The sequence below is a fragment of the Cyanistes caeruleus genome, chromosome 13 (genome assembly GCF_971803275.1).
Source record: "Cyanistes caeruleus chromosome 13, bCyaCae1.hap1.1, whole genome shotgun sequence".
Lineage (NCBI taxonomy): Eukaryota > Metazoa > Chordata > Aves > Passeriformes > Paridae > Cyanistes > Cyanistes caeruleus.
In genome coordinates this window covers 6,592,739-6,615,606 of record NC_141713.1, presented here as the reverse complement: position 1 = coordinate 6,615,606, position 22,868 = coordinate 6,592,739, and the positions used below count along the sequence as shown (strand labels likewise).

The 22,868-nt window shown below is 43.1% G+C and overlaps 1 protein-coding gene across 46 annotated transcripts in view; it reads right to left on the bottom strand.

The window, feature by feature from the left end:
• The window catches only part of AKAP13 (A-kinase anchoring protein 13), a 201,160-nt gene that overhangs the window by 71,734 nt on the left and 106,558 nt on the right, over window positions 1-22,868 (bottom strand). For all 46 annotated transcript variants that reach the window (XM_086849725.1, XM_086849721.1, XM_086849739.1 and 43 more), the window contains 2 exons: window positions 18,586-21,469; window positions 14,564-14,625 (listed from right to left, as the gene is read on the bottom strand). In XM_086849725.1, the coding sequence (XP_086705851.1) occupies window positions 14,564-14,625; window positions 18,586-21,469 (2,946 nt within the window). The remainder of the gene's footprint in view (window positions 1-14,563; window positions 14,626-18,585; window positions 21,470-22,868) is intronic.

Here is a 22,868-nt window from a genome sequence, read left to right as displayed (position 1 = left end):
AACCTCCACAGTCCTGGTCCTAAAACACCTCCATATTCGTCAGTTTGATTAAATCCTCGGGGTAAATCATCCACAGTACCAACACAAGTTTTACTCTCCAGCCTGGGACCCTCCCAAAACCTCCCTGTTTAAATCATATACTCACACCAAGGTCTGGAGAGAGGCATTTCCTCACAGAGCAACGCTTTGGGACAACATGACTGAGCTGAATTTACCATCAAACAATCCACTGTCCAACTGCAGCCTGTGTTTCAGCTCAAAGACAGAAGCATCTGACAAACAGCTAAAGAGCCATGAGGGAACGAGGAGGGCTTGGAAAGCTGTCAGACACATGGATACATGGAGCATGTGTTTGGAGAAAATACAAAAACACCTTGAGAGACCTTCAGCCACTTCCTGACCTTCCCTTTTTCTAATATTTCTCAGAGACTCAGTGTACATTTTTCAGGAATTTCTATTGTCCAAATAACCTTCAGAAAAATGCCTAAGCTTTGGTCAGCCATGGAGCATGCCTGAACATCCTTCCAGAGGAAGTCAACTGCCCATCTTACTGCTCCCAAATGGCTACAGGAGAAACACAACCCACACAAGAGATTAGCAACCCCTCAGCTGACTCTACATCACTTCGCAAGTTTTGCTTCTTCCTTTACCAAAAATAACCACAGTTGGGATGTCTAGCTGGCTGAAGTGCTGTGGGATCCTGGACCAGGCCACAGATATTTATTTAGCCTGTTATGGGATTTAAGAGAAATACTTCTGCTGTCAAGCACTGGACATTTTGCTTTGCTCTGTGAGTTTCAACATCCTGAAAATAGGGAAGGGAAAACATGAGTGGATAAAGCTGGAATAGTCCCAGAAGAGGCTGTCAAGGAGCACCTGAGCTATGAACTGCAGCAACAAATCAGCTGTGCATCCCCTGTGTCCTCCTGTCAGCTGCTCCTGTGCTCAGGCACTTCCCACCAGGGCACGGTGTCTGATGACTTACAGATTGGGTCAAACACCAAAAACATGGGGCCTTCTGTAAAGAATAACACGATTTGCAGCCAAAACAAGTGGATGGAAGATAATGCTCTAATTTCACAGCTGGCACAGCCCAGCCTGGAGCTGCTGCTGAAGAAATGATGCTCAATTCTCTGATCTCATCCAATACTAAAGTTGGTCACAATAGATTTGTTTATGTTTTCCTTTATGGTTTTCAGTTGCTGGCAATAAACATGTAAATTTTACATGCACACAATGAGTGATAATCTTCGTTAATTACTGTCATTCTCCTAGAAAGGAAGGATTACAATTTTGGGGATCTGGGAGGATAATGACATAAACGATAGTATTTAAAATAGCAAATTGCATTTAACAGGAGTTTTCAAACCATCGTCAATATTATACAAGCCATTTAAAATTGGTTTGCATAGACCATCTCTCAGATACCTGAGGGCCTGCTCAAGCCAAATCAAGCAATGTCTAATAATTTGTCCTACAGAGGAATTAAGGAAGAGATCATTGCATTTGTCTCAAATGCAAGAAATGGGGGATGTTTCATTATCTATAAAGCTCAAAAATTCAAAAATCAAAGGAGTTTTTCATTTTTATAGAATCCATAATAAAAAAACCATATTCTGACATGACTGGGATAGATATAGGATATAAGAAAGTATTGATTTACACAACTAAAAACATATGTTCTGTTCTCCCATAACAACACATTCTAGAAAGACTGACTCTCTATAGTCCAAGATATGAGGTTAAAAATTAGTTTGAGATTTTGTGCAGGAAAACAAAGCACCTCACATTTTCAGAGTGCAGGAAACATCCCTGTGCTCTGAAATGACCCCCACTGCTGTGGGCAGGACACAGGAGCAGGCAGACATCGCCTGAGCTGCTCCAGGATGCCTCAGCATAACATGAGATCAGTGCCATGAAACATCTGGTGGATGGTTCTATCTGATGAATTATGTCTTTAGCTAAAAACAGAGACAGGGTAGCAGATTATGCAGATGAATTGGCGGATAAAGCCCAACAAAAATGACGTATGGCATGAGTGAGTGAAATTAATGGACAATATAAAAATGACACATCTTGAACTGAGGAAATTATTCAACTTTTACCATTCTTTCATGCCTACAGTTTAAGGCACTGTAATCTAACCGAAAAACAGAGACGGGTCATTCAAATGAATAAATCATGCCAGAAAATGATTCATCTTCCCTACTTTTTTTTTTTTTTTTTTTTCTTTTTAACTGAAGTCCCTAGGACTCAGCCCTTAGGAAGCCCACACAACCCAGTGTATTGTCTTGGCCAGGCACTCTGTCAAAAGGGAAAAGGTTATCTTTTCTTTCATCTTGTAATTGAAAATCTGGGAGGGGAAGTGTTGGCAAAGCAGAGCACTGTACAAAGGCACCCATCATATTCCCAGGTCAGCTTTTTGCTTGGCTGCTAATGAAGGCAGTGGATTGAGGACACTGTGGCATTTGTTTAGCCCTTCCAATATTTCTGTTTGTTTTGTGGGAAGGAGGATCTCAGCCCCCATGGGTAACTGAGATGCTCTGAGTGCAGCCCAGCCCCTCTCCCAGCAATAACAGACCCTCCTCCTACCTACACCCACATCCAACCAATATTTTTGTGCCCTCTCTCCATGCATTAGGAAACCTGAAATGAAATCCAACTCAAACTCTGAGAGGAGGCATTTGGAATCCAGCTCCTGCCTGGGAGGTCTGCTTTAGGACCACATGAGTATTCCTTTGCTCACTGTTTTATCCGTTTCCCTGGTAGTCCTCTGTAAAGAATATTAAACAAACATGTCTTTACAGCTCAAGAGCCCAGGAGAGAATGTTGACCCTGAGGAAAAAACCCTGTTTTTATCCACTTTTACACCACTTTCATCCCTCTGGACTGAAGATGTATATACAGGGGTAAGGATTCATTGGGTCCACAAAGCCATCATGATGGACTGCTACATCAATCCATACTGAGGATGCTCTCCCATGTAGCCTGATTTTAGAAAGTATTTTTAAAGGAATTTCAGGGTATAAAATATGTATAATTACAGCCAGGTATGTGGAAGCATCACTAATTGTGAAGAATTTTCTCAACAGTTGATGCTGCTCCAGAAAAAAAGGATAAAATATTTATTCTAAGGTTATAAACATATCCTACACCTCCACCAGCTTTTCAAAGATCCCTTTACAGTAACATTTGTTGTTGCAAGGTTAAATCCTAACTGGAGTAATGGGTCCCAAGCCCTGTTCCTATGCCTCTCCACTCAGTTAAAGCTAGGGAATGTCCCTGGCAAACATGGGGAATGTCAAGCCAATACAGGTGCTTAAGAAATTTTCAGTTGCTGAGTTTTTGTGCTCCCCTCTCTCATTCCCCACCTGCCAGAGATGCTGCATTTCCATACATTTAATAGCTTTTTTCAGTAGATAAACACAAGAAAATGGATGATGATAAATGGTACCGAAAATGTCAAAAAACAGCATTTATAATATCCTGCAATTTCCCTGAGTTATCCTGCTGACTTGGACTGTTCCAGGAGCTGCAAATTGCTGTGCTGCAGATAAGGAAAATGAAGCATCTGAGATTTCTCACCAGTGACTACAAGGAAAGGGTTGGTTTTGTTTTCTTAGGAAGAAAGAGGAAAATATTCTGAAGCTTTCTCTTCAGGCTAAAATCCAAAACATTTACAAGACTCAGGAGCACAAAAGCTTGCAGATAACCAGCAGAACTGATGCTAGTTCCATCAAAGCAAACCAGTAACAGCAACTGGGTGGAATGCAGATTATGCAGCATCCATTTCTATAGAAAACAAAATCTGTTACACAACAGTTAAATAATTTAACTATTGCAAGTTATTATTCCTTAGCTAGTCTTTTTTTGGCTATCACGTAGCACTAGTCTCTTCTGTTTCTGAAGTTTGCCTTTCAGGCAAAAAAAAAAAAAAGGCAACTTCAAAACATGCAAAAATTAATGAAACCCATATGTGGGATACTGTCATTATTCCATGTTTATAAGAGGATCAGGTTTTGTTAAATGGGCTTATTTAATGCAGATGCATAAGCAAAAATATCCAGCAAAAGATCTGAAAGCTATTGAAAGCAAAATATTTTCACAATTTAAACTAAAGCCACTATATATTTTGGTGCAACTTTGTTTATGGCTTCTCTGACAGCTTATAACTTCTCCTAACCAGAGAAACATCTCCTAGATAAGATTTTACCTTTTTGACTCTTTTCACCCTCATACTGCATTTAAGCTGGGCCAACATAAAAATCAATGGCTTATGGAAACATCTGTTGATACAGAAACACAATTTTGACAATTTTTGACTTAACAACAGCTGTTGTTATTTCATGCTCTTTTTTTGGCTAGTAGGTAAGACTGGAAGAAAATTGAAATTGGGCTCCTTTCCTGACTTTGGTCTCTCTTTAGAGGCCGCAGTGAGTACCTTGCTGAATGTCCCCCAAGTTTGGTCTTGCCCACCAGACTCAGACAAGAAATAAAGGAAATACATCTCACCTAAACACTGGTTTAAAATACCCCCTGCTCTTGCTGCTTTCTGCCCATACAAGGGACTAAAACACCCTCCACTGCCCATCTTCCTGGATCCCACTGGCACTTCCAACAGCAATCCACAATAAAACCCAGGTTTGTCTTGCCTCTCCCCTCCTGCTATTTCTTTCCCAGGATCCAGACATCTGCCAACATCCTCCATAAAAGATAACACGCAATATATTTAAAGAGCCAACCTGCCAAAAGGTATTTGGTGCTTCAGACAGTGCTACTTCCCAGACAGAGAACATGCACTGCTCACAGGAAGGCTTGCATAAAAACAGAATGTCCTTTTCTTGCAAATCTAATGATTGCCTAACAAAAAAACCCCAACAAATTCAACCAAAATATCCTATTTTCAACATTTAATTCAGCTGCTAGTTGAAACAAGATGTTTCTATCTTAATTCTGTTTTCTTAAAAGAGAAGAAAACAGCTTACAAACTTTTAAAGAGCTCTAGTCTTTTTCAGTGTACATTCAAACCATCAAGAGCCAAAGAAAGCCAATACCCCGCTCACAGATTTTTTCTATCCCCTTGCTCTTTCTAACAGAGAGGACTTGTTTAAACTTACCTTCAAACTTCTAATTTCCCTGCCATGCACTCCTAGAGTCTCTGTTGGTTGTGCCAATGCTTGCCCAAATGGACAGCTATAAAAAAGCAGTTAAACAGAAACTACTTATCTAGAGGAGGGAGAGCCCCAGGTTCACATGCAGAGGAGATATTTCAGCATTAAAGAATTCTCGGAGCTACTCCAAGACACAAATTTTTGTTGTCTGCTGCACTGTAAGGATTTTAAGCCCAGAAAGAAGCTATTTATTTAGTCTATATACATAGATTTATAAGAAAGGCAGAGGATCCATTTAAAGTCTTCTGGGTGCTTTTTGCATTGTTTATACCATATGAAGTAAACTCAGCTTCCTCAAAGACAAAAAAGAAGAAATAAACAAAGCTTGACAAGAAAAATCAAACACTGTCCCCCAAATGCACAGCTATGAACTAAAAAAGCTTTTTGAGATGCCTCTCAATGTCTCCTCAAAACACATTAAAACAGAGAATTTGCAAAATGATCTAAAACCCATTTCTGCCCACGCTGCAGGGAGGAGTTTCTCTCACTCCTTCCCCTTTTAAGACCCCAGTTTTTACAGTCATGGCTCTCTTTGGTTATCTACAGGTAGGAATACTTGGATAACCTTCATTCTTTTTTAAAAGGCTCAAAAAGCCTTTGACACCTCTTGACACAAATTTGACACATTTAGACACAATCTAAAACGTTACTGCTCTGCTTTAACCCTGCAGTGCAGGCATTTGAAGCTAAAATTTAGCTGTCTCCTCCTGAGCAAGAGGTCAGTAAGCATTTCCTCACCTTGTTATGGCCAGTGAGTTAAAAAAAGAAATAATAGTGGAACAAAATACCAAGGAATCCTTCTTTAATCTCAGTAGATTTTAACAGCCCATCCCTCTCCATGCTTTTGGTAGGAATCAGTACAGTAATTTGGAAAGGCAGAAGAGATTTCACACTCCTAGACGCAAGATCTCAGATTGAAACTAATGTTTCAGAGAACTGCACCTCCAGCCTCTGAAAATGTGTACTTTGGAAATATTCCTCCCAACCACTTTCAGGCATTTAATATGTCCAGCTGTGTTAAGAAACCAAGCTTTTTTCATAGTAATTCAGGATTATGATCTTTTTTTGATTTATGGAGGTAAGCACAGTCTCAGACACAAGAAAAACAAGTCACCTGATGCTAAGCAGACTCAGTATCAGGGCTCAGACTAATAAGAGAGCAAGGGCGAGGATTCACACTCCTGCCTCTTAGCTCAGCAGCTGGAAGGACACCACATGAGGAGGGAGAGCACAGCCAGAGAGGCAGAGCCAGCCCCAGGGTACCTGCAAACACAGTATTGGTGTTCCAGTGGGGAAGATGGAAATGCTCCAGGAGAAGGAGGCACGTGATATTGGATAAAGATGCAGGGAAGAATATGCCCCCAAATAATAAAGTGCAAAAATAAGGAGAAACTACTATTAAGTGGCTGTAATGTTATCAGGGTAAAGTCTTTAGGGAGAAGTAATATCTAACCAGGCTGAGGAAACCTTAAGCCTCCTGCAGGCCTGAAAGGAGAGCAGCATAACTCAGGTTAAACACAGAACAGCAACAATTCCTCTGTTTCAAACTACACAAACAGAAGAGAAAGCAAACAAGGTAATCTAAAAATACTTGCTCTATTTTTTGGATTAGTCTCCTGGGCGCAGCCATTAACTTCATTTTCACTGAGTACATCACTGGCACTAAGATGATAAACACAGCAAGTGAGAAGGGAGGGAGCAGTTAGGTTCACCACTGCTCAAGAGAAAATCAGAAAGTTTGCAACATCACATACATGCTTATTTAGCCATAAATTTAATGTATATGTGAAGCAGAAAGAGAAGTGGAAGGAGAAGAACTTTATTAGTTGCAAGAAACCAAGTACAAAATAAAGCCTAGTTTAGAATTGCCCCCATCTGCTAATTCCTATACAGCTGATGAAGTATATTTTATTAAACCATTGCAAAACATTTTATGTTCTTGTTATGGCCTCCTTGCTGGGGTTATTCCAAAGCAGAAGTCCAAAACACAGATCACAGCAGTAAAAAACCGAAGTGGCCATGGAAAGGAGGCACAGCAGCACTGAGAAGAAACTCTTACCCTTTGTGTCTACCTGCTCCCAATAAAAAAAGTCACTCTTGTCCATGCTTTGTGTATGTCATTTGGAGACATCACCTCATCTTTAGCATAATTTATGACTAAAGTCTTCTACCTAAATTCAGAAGTTTCTTTTCCTTGAAAGTTTGAATTAATTTGGTACTGTGACAGCAAGGACAGCTATGACTGCCCACAGCCAAACACAACACCAAGGCACTCCTCTGGCCCTGGGGATTTTAATTCTGACCTGCAGCTACCCCAGCTCAGCCAAACCCACTCCCTCCCAAACTTTTATTTTAGATATCACATGTTTGGATACCAAATCACACAATCCTTCTGAGTAGACTATGATATTTGAATCATCCACTGCAAGATTAACCATCTATTCTTGTTTCACAGTCCCAAGCTTAAAGACCTCCTCACCACCACCACCAGACCATCCTTTACAACTGCAGCGAGGTCCCTGCCAGGCCAGAAAGCCATCAGTGTGCTCAGTGCAAGGATGCTGCATGAAGAGGCAAACATTCAGTTATCACCCAGGCTTTTATCTCATCTGATGTTTTAACAGCAGTTTGAGCCCAGAAACATTCTGCAGCTGAGTCACCCTGGGCCACACCAGCATGTGTGCCTAACACCAAGCAGAAACAGACACCGAGCACAAACACCCGAGATGCTGGAGGGAAAAAAACAGGTTTCCACCTTTGCATGAAAAATATAATAAGGGAAGGCAAACAATCTAAAATAGGTGGGAAAAGGCTGAGAACAATAACAAAAAGGGAAATCTGTGAAAGGACCAGGAGGTGACATGCATTTTGATTCCATGTTTCCATGGAAAAGTTTAACAGTTCTTCTTATCTACTTACTCCCATCATTCTTTTCATCTTTTGCTGTGAGAAATGCTATGCCTGGATATTGCTAGAGCCTGCTTCATCAGTGGCCAAGAGCTCCTGTTCATTTATCATGTCTGTCCCATATCTACTCACAAAAACCCAGAACAAATGTGTGGGAATATAATTAAAAATCTATTTCTTGTATTTATAAGGTTTTCCTCTAAGGTGGTGTAACTTCCAATGAACTGCAAAAACCCTAATCTACAGAAAAGCATAAACAGTGACCTGTCTACACTGCAAGGGGCCAACTCTGCCTTCCAAAATATCAGAATGGAACTAGATAAGATCCTTCAGAAGGATAAAAACCCAGTGATCTGATACACCAAAGTACCCACTTGTCATAATAATGCAGCCTCCATCAAAAGTCCACCTTTGGTCTCCCATGTTATCATTTTAGTTTTCTCTATATTTAGACGAGGAATTCAGTGTGCAGTAACTATGTCTACTGTACAACAGTTACACCACAAAACTTTTAAGATATTTCAAACACAAATAAAAGAACCCATAGGAAAAGGAGATTGGACCATTCAAAAACAGCTTCCATAAGGTACAGTATTCAATGCCAGCATTCCTTTGCTAGATTAACAGTCTTATACATCCATTATTTTATGGAAAGTATGGATACATACTTTCATGACTACATAAAAAATGAACATATCAAACCACTGGAAGAGAACTCTAAACCCAGGATTTTCTATTATTAAAATCTGCTAGATCTGTATTTTATAAACTTGTAAAATAACAGAGTCCTGATCCTTAAAAGGGTCTCTGAAAGCTACTTTAATACACTGATGTAAAATAATTTATGAGTGAACCCCTTTGTCTGAAGCAAACCCTAAGTGAGCATTGCAGAACTGTAAACAGTTGTCTTCAATCTAAACCATCTCAAAACTAGAGCAAGAATATACACACAACTCTGCCTTTGAGCCAACAGCATCTGCAGATGAAAGTGCAGGTAGATCTTGATGCTTTTAGCAATGAGCGTGAAAAAACAGAGGGATGAACTTTGCTGCAATTGGGAGGATGACAGAGCCAGATGTTTTCTTAGAGAAAATGAGGAAATGATGAAAAACCAGAGTATCAGGCAGCAATCTTTGCCTCTAAAGAGCAGTGGCTGAAGGGGAGGAGAATTAACTCACCATCTCCAGAGGTCAGCAGGGCTGGCACAAGCCCTGTGGCTACGGTGGGGGTGGCGCGGGCACCTTCATCTGCCCCGAGCCAGACCTGGGAGCAGCATCCCTGCTCTGAGCCAGGGATTTGGCTCCGTGTCCACGTTCCTGCCTCACCCCTTAACATCCATGAATCCTGTGACTGAGCTTGGAAACTACTGTCTTGAGCTGGGGATTATCAGCCTTCTGGATAAAAAGGCAACGGAAATGCAGCACCCGGAGAAATTCAGTGCAGGACAAAAAAACCCTGCCACAATAGTTGTATAAATGCCTTCAAGGCATGAGTAATGGTAAAGGCCAAACAAGAACCCCAGCCTGGTTTGAATTTCTTTTTCTTTTCCTTCCCCCAGCTTTTATTCTCGCTCCCTGCAGCTTGTGTGGCGATGCCCAGAGCAGGCGGCGAAAGCTGGGGTGATGTGTCCTACACAGCAATGAATTCACTCAGGGCTGGCCAGCTGACACAATTTCCTCACAGAGCTCAAAGCCTCTGCTCTGAGCATCCGGGGCAGGCACAGGATGCTGGTGGGTGTGAGAAAGGGCCTGGCAGATGACTAGCCCAAAGCTTTGACCCAATGGCTAAGTGTGTGTCAGCCTCCAGCATTAATGCCAGGCTTAGGGCTGGCTCCCTTTTGGCTCAGTTTTTCCATGTTTACTGTAGTTACAGGACAACATTTACAAAGAGAGGGTTACACAAGTGATTTTAAAGAGGCAGGGTGAGAACACAGCCTATTGTTAAGGCTGTGCTTTCCACCACCAGACCTAGCTCTGATTTGTTTCCAACACTTCAGCCACTTGCTCTGAAATTGTCCAAGCTGTTCAGGAGATTCCCATGTTGTTCTGCAGGCCCTTAGGAAAAAAGGGATTTGCAACCCCCCTCCTGTAGTATGTACATGTGCACATCCATGCAGATGAAGAAAATAAACTTCAGTGCACACAGACAATCTGAATTTTGTCAGGTCCTCAGGGTGAGCAGTTTGTAAAAACAGCTAATTCATAAGAAAATAAATTGCAGCCTGGAAAACTGTACCAGACCCTTGTCTTGGGTCACCAGCAAGGTCCAGTAGTTTGGAACCATGAAGCACCACTTGATCTGACAACTGCACCAGACTCTGCTCCTCGACACCAGCTACAGGAGGTGGGTGACACTCTACACTTTGGCCAGAATTTTATCTCTTTGGGGGAAGGAAAAACCTCTGCATTCTTCACACCTACTGTCCATCCCAGCACTCATCTCAGTACCATATGGGTCTCTACTCTCTCCCATAAGCTCTTTTCCATCCCATTCAGTCCATCCTCTTCTTCCCACCTTCATCTCCTGCAGTCCTATTGTCCCAGTTCACTTCCTTTGCTCCGTGCCAGACTCTGACCAAGCAGCTCCTTGCTCTTCTCCCTGTTCAGCAAAGCACAAACCTGGGGGCCTACAAACCAAATCCAATGGGTAAAAACAGACCTGAGGCTCTGTCCTGACAGCATCACCTCTTATCTGTAACAACTCCCAGGGAAGGAGGTTTCCTGGCCTCCCTAGGTGGTCTTGCAACAGTTTTATGATGGTAACAGGATGTTTTCACAACATCCAGCCTAAATCATCCTGGCAGATTAACAAATCAGTAAATTAAACTGCCATGGAAATCTGGGACTTTAATAACCACTATTAGATGTTGGCAGACTGCTGGATTGCACAATGGTTTTCTTTTTGCTGCACCAAATAAACGTAGTTCTTTCAATCTCTTCTCACGTTTCTTAATCTCTTCTCATTGTTTCCTTCTGGACACTTTCCAATCTGTCTGCATCTTCCTCTGAACAGAGCACCCCAAACTGGATTTGATGGCACTGATGATGGCTTCACAGTGCCACACATGAGTAAGTCACCTCCTGCACCTTACAGAGAACACTCCTTCAAATATAACTCAAAACATGATTTGTCTCTCTTGCAATAGCTCTTGCTGTTGATTCATTTGTAATCCACTAAAAATCCTCAGTCTTATTTTAGTCTATCCCTCTCCAGCTCAAACCTGACTTGGTAAAAGTGAATTTTGCTTTCTCCTTTGCAAATGCAGTACTCACTGTCTGTTTTTCTCTCTTATCTGGATGTGCTCTCCAATTTGTTAAGGTTTTACTCTGAACCTTAACCCTGTTCTCTCAAGTGCCTACAATCCCTCCCGACCTGTCATCATCTGAGTGTAATAAAATACCTCCATCTTCCAAATTGTGACTGAAAATATTTCAAGTCCCCCCCCAGAAAGTGACCTTGATGATATATCAATTGTTACTGCACTACTTGGATCAGTAGGAAGGATGAAAATGCAAGAGTTTTCTAAGCTCCATTCTCTGCAACTTCTGAAAACACAGACATTAATTAAATACTGATCCCTCTGGTAAAGGTAGGATGCATTCAATTCAATAGGAACTAATACAATTAATAAATGCAAGGGGAAGGCTATTTCCCAGTGAACTCTGTTCCTGAGGTCAGTCAGCCACAATTTCTCAGTCACAGGCTCAGACAACCAAAGCTGTTGGTTGAACCCAGCAGCACAACCTTATCCATCCTGCCACGTGAAGACAAAGATTCAGCAAATCACAGCCAGTCTCTGGGATGAACACAAGAGAAGCATATCAGGGTACAGGTAATTTTAAACTGCTGCTTTACTTTGATATTACAGCATGCAGAAGCCAAACAAAGTTTCTCATTAGAGTTAAAAATTATTCCATTTTAAAAACACCAAAGTCTCATTTTAATAGATCACATCAAGTGATTGTCCCAGCTCTACTCAAGACTCCTGAACTAAGCAGGAAAATAAGGACCAGAAGAGTCTTTGTCAGGATAAGGACCCACTGCCCACCATGCAGGGAGCCTGGGAAGTCCTGGTTACTTTTATAGCTGAACAGGTACAACCTCTGAGAAAAAAATTCTGGAAATTTAAGAAACAGATCATTTAAAAACTCATTTTATTTGGAAAGAAACATTTTTCCACTATTTCTCTTCATTGCTTATAACCCTACAGACCAATATTTTTTAGCAGCAGCATTTCCATGACATACACAAAAGTCTTCTGAAATGACTACAGGAGAAAGTGTGACATCTCACATATGTAACAATGGCATCACAGATTCAGCTAATTCTAAAAATTCTTCACAATTTTTCATTCTTCAGAAGCCAGCTTAGAAGAAAGAGTTTTCCCTCTTCTCTCTCCAGACTAGTCAAGCTACTGTCCTTCAGCCTGACTGAACTCTACAAGAAATTGCACTTTTTAACTTCCAAGACTGGATTTTTTTTTTAGTAACTTATGCTCATGAAAAGCAGCGCACAAATTCCTCACCCATAAAATGGGAGCTAACAATAATTCCCAAGATCCAAAACTGCCAACAGCACCAGTGAGGCTGCAAAATACCTACAGCTCCTGACCAGGGGCAAGCAACAACACTTCTATTTGCAGCAAGTTAAGAAAACCACCTTCACTAACCACAAAATGGCTCTGTAATGAGAAGCCAAGAGCACCTGAAAGACTCCTGGCTACAAAAAGAGGCAGCACTAAATAAAGCAGAGTCAGGACGTGGCAAGAGAGGCACAAAGCGCGATGGCTTTCACCAGCCTGCTCTGTCCCAGCCCACATGTGTGAATTAAGCTCTATTTATAAGCCTTCTACTCCTTCTCGGGTTTTTTTGTGTTGTTTTTTTTTTTAAATGACCTTAATATAGTGCAGTTGTTATTTTGTTTCTGTTGAACGTAGCAACAGGAAACCCTGTCAGTCCCGCTGCAAAGTTTCCATTCCCCTGGCACTCCCATGCCTGCCTTGGAAAAGCCAGATTTCTGAAGAGGTGTTTGACAGGGTGGAAGGGAGAGGAAGAAGAGAAGAAAGCACACACACAAAATCCAAAATGCCTGTAAAACATGCAAAATGGAAGCCAAATTAATTTTTTTTTTTCCTCTTGTCTATTGTTTGAAAGTAAAAGGCGGTGTCCTAGTTTGCATTTTCTAAAGATTTCTTACTTCACTACCAGATTTGGAAGTATTGGTCAGGAAAACTATCTTTAATAAAGTCTTGGTAAAAAAAAAAAATAAATCAGTAGCATCTTTACACTCACACATTCCACTAATGAAAGACTTCCATATCGGACAGCACAAATCTTAGCTTGGAAAGTTATTTTCTCCAGTCCCTGGCTAACTCACCAAGCAAACAGCTACAGAAATTAAGCCTTAACTTGTTAAAAACATAATAAACCTGATTTTATTACAAGCTTTGGCAAGACTGTTCTGCTGCTCAAAGAGCTTTACTGCATGATGAGCAAAGATCGCTGGAGCTCCACCCTGCAGTGTAAACTCATCCCCACAGTATTTTCTCTTTTAACAGCTTCATAATGGTAGGGGAAGACACAAACACAGCTGCTCAAAGGAAACGTGCTCCAACACAAGGCTGCCATCAATTTACCATTTACAAAACACGTTTTCAGGAACATGAAACCACACATAAAATACAGGAGCAAATGCAAATCCATCTAGGAAAGGTGAAACCAAAAAAAACCACAGGTACTGACAAAGCAGAATTTGTACTTTGCTTTAAATGAAAATTATGATAATGCAAAGCTAAATATTAACTTTTTTTTTTAATCACAGACAGTCCTTAAATATGTCGAAGCATAAGTAATAGAATACAATACCAATGGATTTCTGATTCATGGCATGATCTTTCTATATTGTTTCAGTGACAAAAGGAATATGGACTTTCCCCCCACATTTGATCCCTATATGTCCTCCCATTGTTCATTTTTTTCCAGCTAAGGCACAAACACCCCCAGCCCATGATGCCTTTAGACCTCAGAGTCTGTGCACACACCAACATAAACCACAGAGCTTCTGCCAAAATATCCCTGGAAACGCAGAGCATGAGAAGAGATGCACAGACTCTCCAGGACCACCCTGGCAGCAGCAGTGCTGGGACCTTGAAGGTGCTGCTGGCTCCCACACAGCATCACCAACCTCAAGTGCATTCCAGGACACGGCTTCTGTCACATCCTACACAAATCTTGGTACAACCTTGCCCCATGAGGAACCTCTTGGCTCAATCTGTCCCTGTCTGAGAAAACATAAATGTGCCCTACCCCAGAAGGTGAAAATGCAAGGGTTAAAAAAGCCCAGGCTATTTTTAAAAGGCTAAAGTAACACCACTGGATATCGCTCAGCTTTGCAGAGGCTACAGAAAGGAAACCAGCTGGTCACAGCAGCAGTGGAGTTTCTTTATAAAGCACAGCAAAGGACAAGGTGATAACACCTGCACTCACCACTTCCTCTGTGCTGTCCTTCTGAAAATCCACCTCGTCCTCAGTTTTCATCTCCAACCTCCCTGTGCAAACAAAAGGTCCACAAAGGTAATTTAAAAACAAATTTCTTTCAGTGCTACTGATATTTTTTTTACTCAAACCAGTCCCACTCTCCACAAGAAAAGAAAAGAAAATCCAACCCCCAAGGCCCTTCAACAAGTCCATTTGAACCCCTTCAAGTCCATTTGATTTCCAAATTCTGGTTTTATTGCTGGCTTCACTGCTTCCTTGCTATTAATTTTAACAACTATCCTATCTGGGACTGAAGGAAACTATGAAACAGCAGCAAACATGGGGTTAAACTCCTGACAACCTGTAGGTGAGGCCAAACACATCTGCAGGTATTTGTCCATGTGTTTTCTTGGCTCCCATTCATCTCATAAAGAACCAAACTTTTTGCTATTTTTCTCCTTCCCATAACCCAAAGATAACACAAGAAGCCAGCCCTGTCCACCCTCAATAGGTATTTTAAGCATTGCAAAAAAAAAACAAACCAAAAAACCCAAACAAACAAAAAACCAAACCAAACCAAAAAAATAAAATCACAAGCTGCAAAAATTCAACCCACCTGCACTGCCTTAGGGATGAGAGAATTAGCCCCCCAGACTAGGAAATCAAAACCTTTGCTGCTAGATTTTAAAAAGTCCCAACTGACTTTCCCCTTTTCTCCACACCCCTGTGATGGTGTCACCACCACAGTTGTACAAATTTCATGTCCCAGCTGCTTCCTCTGCCCACCATTCCCCAGGGGTTCCCCCTGCTTACCTTTTTCTGGCATGAAGTCAACATCATCATTCTCCTTCAACCCTAAGCTAAGGACTCTCATGACACACAGGACACTTCTGGGGGAGTGATTTGACCAAAGCCACCCAGATAGAGAACGGCTGTGTCAGGGCTAAACCCCCTCTAATCCCACTCCCACTCTCATTTTTTCTAAGAACATACTCTGGATGGATGACAAAGGAAAAGTACTACAAAGCTATCACTGAGGTCTCTGGATACAGAGCTCCTTATTGCACATGTGGCACTGTTTGTGACATTTTTTACCTGCTCATCCTGCCCCTCTAACAGGGGAAGGAAATTGCACCAAGAGCTTTTCCATAGGGAAAATGCCCCTGGTAAGAATGAGGTACAGACTCATAGGGTGATATTCTTCTGTCAAGGAATATTTTCTTGAAATGCTGAGATCTACAGGAGAAATTTCTCCCAGGAGAATAGCTATGGAGCAATATTTACAGTATTTGTTATTTAAGATGGCAGACCTAACCATAAAATCTAACATTGCTTGGTTTGGTTTCTGCCAAGAAACTGCAGCTAGTCTGAGGTGTTTTGTCAGCACAAACCTGTGGCATCTCTTCTGTTCTCTTCTCACCCAGCCTGGCTACTGTGGTATGATTTCATAACCTAACTCCTTTCTTTTTTAATGAGTATCATCTACCTGCCTGACCTGTAGATAATGTGCTTGTGGAACCCATTACTCAGCTCTAATGCAGCTCTGAGTCTAAAGCTAACCGTAGGAGGAGATGCCTCAGGAAAGCAGGGTCTGCCTTCAGGGCTGTGACCAGTCACTAGATACCTGTCTGGATAAGGAAATTAGCCTTTTGAAGTCCTTGTTTTGGGGGTAGGAGGACTCTAAGCAGAGGCAATGAGATGAACAGGTGTATATCTGGGAGCAGCTCCACAATATAAATAAAAAAATTAGAGAGCTCAACGATCTGGAGTAATAGCAACAGCAATTATCAGCTGATTACATCGCTGATAAATTACCATGACAATAAATCCCTCTGACTACAAGAGTTTCTGAGAAATGGCCTTGTGACCAACACTTCCTTTGGGAAGGTTTTATTGTATCCCACCAAAAGACGTGATTCATTCTGAGAAATGACAAGTCCAGCACGGACACAAAATTCTCTGTACAAACGCAGACTTCAGGGAAAACTCCCCAGAACTGGCACAGCAGAGAAAAATTGAAGGCTGCCACTGAACTCATACAAAAAAATGTGCTACCCAAGGCTAGACACCAACATGAAAAATGTGCACAGCAATAATTATAAACAACAAATCAGTTCTGTTGAATTACTGCCATATCAGAGTTCTAGATGGTGCTCCATAGGAGATCAGTTCCAGACGTGTTCCAAACACTGAGCTTGGATTCACAGCAGTCACTTGCTTTTGCGTAAAGCCAATTTTTTATTTGGGCTTCCCTAACATTTTGATTCAAAATAATCCTAAAGTACTTCAAGAGAAAATACTGCAATTAGAATTTTATTTCAATTATTCAATTATTTCTCATTGCACATAAACAATTTCTGCTTAAGGACAGGTCAGACCATTTTATTCCGAGACCTTTCAGCCCTAAATCCTTATGTATTTTAAATCAGTAACAGGATCACCTCCTTTTTTTCTCTCCTTTCCATGTCCTACTACAGAATGATGACTTAACACTACTTTCCTACTTTAGCTACTACCTTATTGCACTGTCTGGTCCCTTTTCCTTTTCAAACCTCACCTAGACAACATCATAGCTCCAAGAATCCAGAGGTCTTTACCAAGCATTGACTTACAGCCACTCCCATCTATTGAACTGTCAAAGCAACACAGCATTAAAACAGGCTCCTTCTGAAAACAGCTTTCTAATCCACCTTTAGATCATTCTACTGATTTACTAGTCATCTCCTGACTCATGTTTACTGGTTATCTCTTGACATACAAACATCCTAAAAATCCTGAACTCAACAAAAATGGATTTGCTGGACCCTCAAGTCACACCCCTGTCCCCTCCAAGCCTTTCTCCTGCCCTCAATTATTCTGCTGTCACATATCAGAACAAACTCTCTACCATCACCCCACGCTGCACTTAGACTGTAGAAACAGCTCTCAGCATTAGAGCGGTGAAACAGCTTTATAACTTTACAACTTCATGATTTAAATCATGGCAGATTTTCTTTTAATCGTTTAAATGCTTTGTTTGTTTGTTTGTTCAGTGCTGGGAAAGCAAGAGGCATTGTATCATTTTCTCATAGCAAAGAAAATATGGCAACTGAAAAAGTTCAGCTGCTTCCATTTAACAGCTGCCTGAACAGGTGGGATACACAGATCAGATTAGCTCCATGCTTCAGACAAAATTCACTTACTGTTAAATCCCAGGCTGGAGCAACAAACCCATTTCTTTTCCATTCAATGCACCCCTTTATCTCCCTTCCTGGAGTTACCTGGTGATGTTTTCCATTAGCTGCTGCTGCATGGACCTGAGGCTTCTATGCTGTCCCCAAAGTCCCACCGCTCTCCCCCATCACCACTCATCCATGGGGAACAGCAGTCCCACTTCCCAGCCCACAGGAGCCAGTAAAACTCATCATCCGAGTTCCAGCACTGCTGAAATGCACTGCCAAACCCCACCGCCTGCTCTGCCCGACAAAAAAAGCTCTGAAGACCAGAAAAGGCAGTGGGGGTAGGGTTCACTGGCTGTTTTAAATGACCTAATGCTGCCAATTAGGAAGCTTTGGGCAGTTCAGAGGGACACTGACAGCTGGCTCAAGTTGACAAGTGAAGAAAATCAGGAGGGCTTTGTACCCGCTGGTTCCACATTAGCAAAAATAAATGGGAAAAGAGAAGGAGTAGCACCAAGGAAATGAACCCTCATGCCCATATGAAAGCTTGTAACTTGAAGATAAAGTAATCCAAATAGTTCCCTCCCATTCATTTCTTCTCCAGCCAGGATTTACTTGCTAGAAATTCTTCTGTAGGAATTCATAGGAGATGATGTTCTGTGCTTACCTCCAATGCCAGACAAGCAACATTTATCTGAATTGGAAATTTTTATATGTAACTACAAATTCTTTGCTTCTCAGAAGAAAAACCTCAAACACTTCCTCTCCAACACAAGCCTTCAGCTCTTACTTCCTTTCCTTTGCTGATGACGTGACAGAGACACACCTACAAAGAAAAAGCTAATAAGTAGGAAACCAATTGATTTTTCCTACCTGTAAGAGGCTCAGCTCCTTGCACTGCCAGGCTGACATTCTTTTTCTTTGCTGAGGAACTTAAATCCATTTGTCCATTAAGGCTGGTTCCAGCATCCACTGCAGCCTGGGGCTCAAGCCCCACTTTTTCTGCGGCAGGTACTTCATGGGAACAAGGTGTCTCTGCTGCAAAAACCACCGCATCAAAACTTGCTACCATTTTAGGAACTTTATCCAGAGAAGAGGCATCATTAGCCGATACCAAACTCTTCACTCCCACATTTTCCAGTGACTCAACAGCCTGTAAGCGGCAGCAACATGGTGAGAAGGGTACAGCTCGGCTTTGCTTTCCGTGGGGCTCAGGCAAGCCCTCCCCCTGAGCCCCTGTCAGGGCAGGAGCAGTGTCACTGTCACCAGCTGGACAGACGGTGTCGGTGCTGGAGTCACTGTCACACGTGGGCTCCTCTGCGATGGGCTGGAGCGCTGCCCGGGGCAGCAGCTCCGTGTCCTCCTGCTCCTCTGGATACGCTGCAACAGCGGCTACTGGCACTGGCCTTGGCCCCTCCTGATCCTCACAGCCATCGCTCGGGGCTCCCTCCTCCGAGACATCCTTTAATTTGGGGGTGCTGCTGTTGGGGGAGATTTGTTGTAGGGTTTGAGAGGGGTCTTGCTCTTGGTTCAGCCCAGCATTTGGACAAGGGTCACTTTCCGCACCCAGTGACTCATCTGCTGATGCAGGTCCATGCATGGTGCCTTCTGCTGCAACTGCTGCTCCAGCCTTGCAGTCCTCTTTGGGTTGGTCTGTCGCTTTCAGCCCAGCATCCACACTGCTGCTGCCCACCACAGGCCCCGCCAGACTGCAGGCAGAGGGTTTCACAACAGCAGCGAGAAGTTCCTCCGACAAAACCTGCTCATTGCCATTCACATGAGCCTCCTGCTCAGGCTCAGCTTTGCCTCCTTCAGCTTTCTGCGAGTGGCCCTGCTCCGGGGAGACCTCATCCCCGGCACGGTCCCCGGGCCAGGTGGCAGCTACTCCATCGTGCTCCCCACCGTGCTGCCAGGAGAGCTCTGCTGAGCCTGCCCTCGCTTCCTGGTTTGGTTTAGATTCCTCATTATGAGTTGCAGAGGGTGTGCCTATTAAATCATCCTCGGCACAGTCTGCGCCCTTGGCACATGGAGCTGATCCAGGGTCATTACCTTGCAGAGCTGCCTCCTGCCCGGGAGGTGCCACTGCAGCATCTCCCTCCTGACTCACAGCCAGCCCCTCTCCCCTGGCTAGGAGAGAGGGCAGTTCCACCTTGCTGCTCCTCCCCTCCTGCTCTGAAGCACTTTCTGCTTTCTCAGCTCCAGCCTGGGCAGGCTCTTTCTGCAGCAGGGATGTGCTCACATCCTCTGGAGGGAGCGATGCAGGCTCACGTTGCTCACGTTCGCTCTGCTGAGCAGTGTCTGGTTTGAAGCTGTTGCCCATTTCACCTTTAACACCAGCTTGAGCAGCAGAAGGGTCACGGGCAGCAACTTCCTGACCACCGCCTGCAGAATTTTTGCTTCCTCCCTCTCTGCAGCTGCTGGTATCAGTTCCTGCTGGCTCCTTTTCACTGCTCCCCATGGCTTCAGCCCCACGCTCAGAGATCTCACCACTCTCCTGGCAACGTGCAGGTCCTGCACCACTTTCATTAGATCCACCAACATCTCTGTTTTCAGGTTCAGCATCAGGGCCATCAGTTTCCACACTGCCTTCCAGTGAGGGCAAGCTGGATTTTCCATCTGTGCAGCCTGCTCCCACCTGCCCTTCTTGCTCCCCACTCTCACTACTGCCATGGACTTCCAAACCAGGAGCAGGTTTTGATGCACATGCAGGAACCTTCACCCCATTCACTGCAGGCAATGCTTCCCCAGTGCTGGCAGTGACCTCCTGCCTCACTGTGACACTGGCATCAGCTTGGCTTCCTGTGAAGTCCCCGTTTACCTGAGCAGTGCAGGAGTCCATATCAGTCTCTTTGTTTCTGCCAGTCCTGCAAAGGTCAGCAGGGACACTGCCAATGTCACCATGTGCATCTGCACCGTCACAGGCCGGTACCACTCCCACATTTGCATCCTCCCCATCCGAACACCCAGTGCCATTGACACCACCGAGTAAGGGCTGAGCAATGCTGGATGACTCTTCCTTAGCTGGGTATTTCTCTGCCAGGTTTGCAGTCCTTTCACCAAGCTCTGCCATCCCATCCTCTGCCCGCCGCTGGCCCTTAGCCTTCTCAGGAGCCCCAGCACAGTTCCTGCATTCAGTCTGGCCCATGGCCACATCCAGGCCCCCCAAGGAAGCTGGGGCTTCACCTGCAGCTGCAGCCACAGCAGCAGCACTGTCAGCAAATTCCTCAGCACTCTGCACTGCCTGATGGGCACTGCCTGTACTGCCCACGCCAGCCTGATCCAGAACAACTCCAGCCGATGTCATCCCAGCTTCCTCATCTGTATTTCCAGAGGATGGAAGATGTACAGCACCATTTAGACTTGCACACAGGCTCACAGTGCAGTCCTCATCTGATACAGTTCCAGAGCCCTCTGCAGATCTTAGCCCCGCCTCTCCTTCCTTTTTACACAATATCACTGTGGTTTTACTTTCACAGATGCTCACTGGACAGTTTGCATCCTCCAGGCTAACCATGTCTTTTGGTGCATCATTAAAAGCTCCCAGACTGCTGCTGTTGCAGTTCTCCTCCTGCTGGGTTTGGTTTGAGAGCTGCCCAATGTCCAGCTGAACCAAATCAGGTGGATTTTCCTGCCTTTCTTCTCTTGCCATTTCTTCTAGGCTCTGGAAAGTAGTGGTAAGGTAACCGTTTGGCTCTGCTCCTTCAGCACAGCTGTCTCCAGAATCTCCCAGTACAGGCTCTGTCTGCTGCCTTAAACTCTGTAACAAGACACAAAAGAAAAAAAAAAAAATCAAACAAAAACCAAAACCAATTTATTCTGTCATGCAGTCACTCAAAACCTTTATCTACCTAATCCCATTCCACATGAATCCAATTCCTGGTGTCATCCAGGAAAGGGCAACAAATGTAGTGCAGCGGGTATTTTACATGTTGGTTTTATTAGGAGGAGGTAATATTGAAACTATTAGAATGAGAGAAACATTGGTTGAAAAGAGCATCTAAAGGTCATCTAGTCCAACCACCTGCCTGAAACTGGCCTACTGCCACTGCAGCATCAGGTCAACCATGACTTTATCTTGCCAAACTTCCAACTTAGTACCCACAACCTCTCTGGGCAATCTGTTCCCATGCCACACCAGCCTCCCATGAAGAATTTTCCCTAAAGCCAGCCTGAACACCCCGAAGGTGAAATTTGTCCCTCTTCCCCCCTGCTACACCATCTGCCACCACTGAAAAGAACTGTATTCTCGGTAATTGCCCTTTGAGAAGCTCTAGTCTCAGTTCTTCAGTGCACGTAAATTCAAGACCTGTAAAAAGCAGAATTCAGTCTACCAAATAAAGCAAATATATACCAGCATAGTCCCAAAGGACTTCAAGCAAATGCTCCTTAGGAGCACCTTCAAATCCCTACCCAGCACTCCCCAGGTCCTGCCAGCATTCCTCAATTTTCTTTCTATGGGTGGCAATGCAACTTCAGACATGGGCATTGGGCTGGCAATGTCCAAACACACCAAATGTCTCCTGCTCCCAGGACTGAACTAATAATCTAATCTGTTCCTGAGAACTGCAGGCATAATTAAATATCTGAAATTTATTTCCTAATTGGAAATAAAAATTTCAAAATGATGACATATTATTAAAATTAATACGTGCATTATCATGGAACAGTAGAATCATAATCAATTCCTCTCTAATTTGCATTTTCCTTCCAGAGCACCTGCTTTGTCAATCTTTTATAGTTTGATACAATCAAACCTTTATTTAAAAAGAACTGTCTGTTTCAGTATTTCCTTTCATATTCTCTTTTCTGTAGGAGAGAACATATCAATGCTGACATCTTAGAAATAGTGGCTTATTAAATTACTGAGCAACCCCAGTTCCTCGATGTACACCCAACAGAGCTCTCACAGGTTTGCTTGGGGTTTTGCACCACAAGCTTTCCAAGGCCACACCAGTTTCTCACTAAGTACCTGAGACTCTCCTAATGAACTGTGTAAAATCTGAGCTTTTATTTCATTTATTTGTAAAAGGATTCAAACAAATACATGCATACTAGAAGTCTAACTTGAACAGTTCCCTGCAAATTTTGTTTAAGTTTTTAGTTCTCAGAGAAATAGAACTTACACCAAAACTGTCATCTTAACCACCCTGGTAATT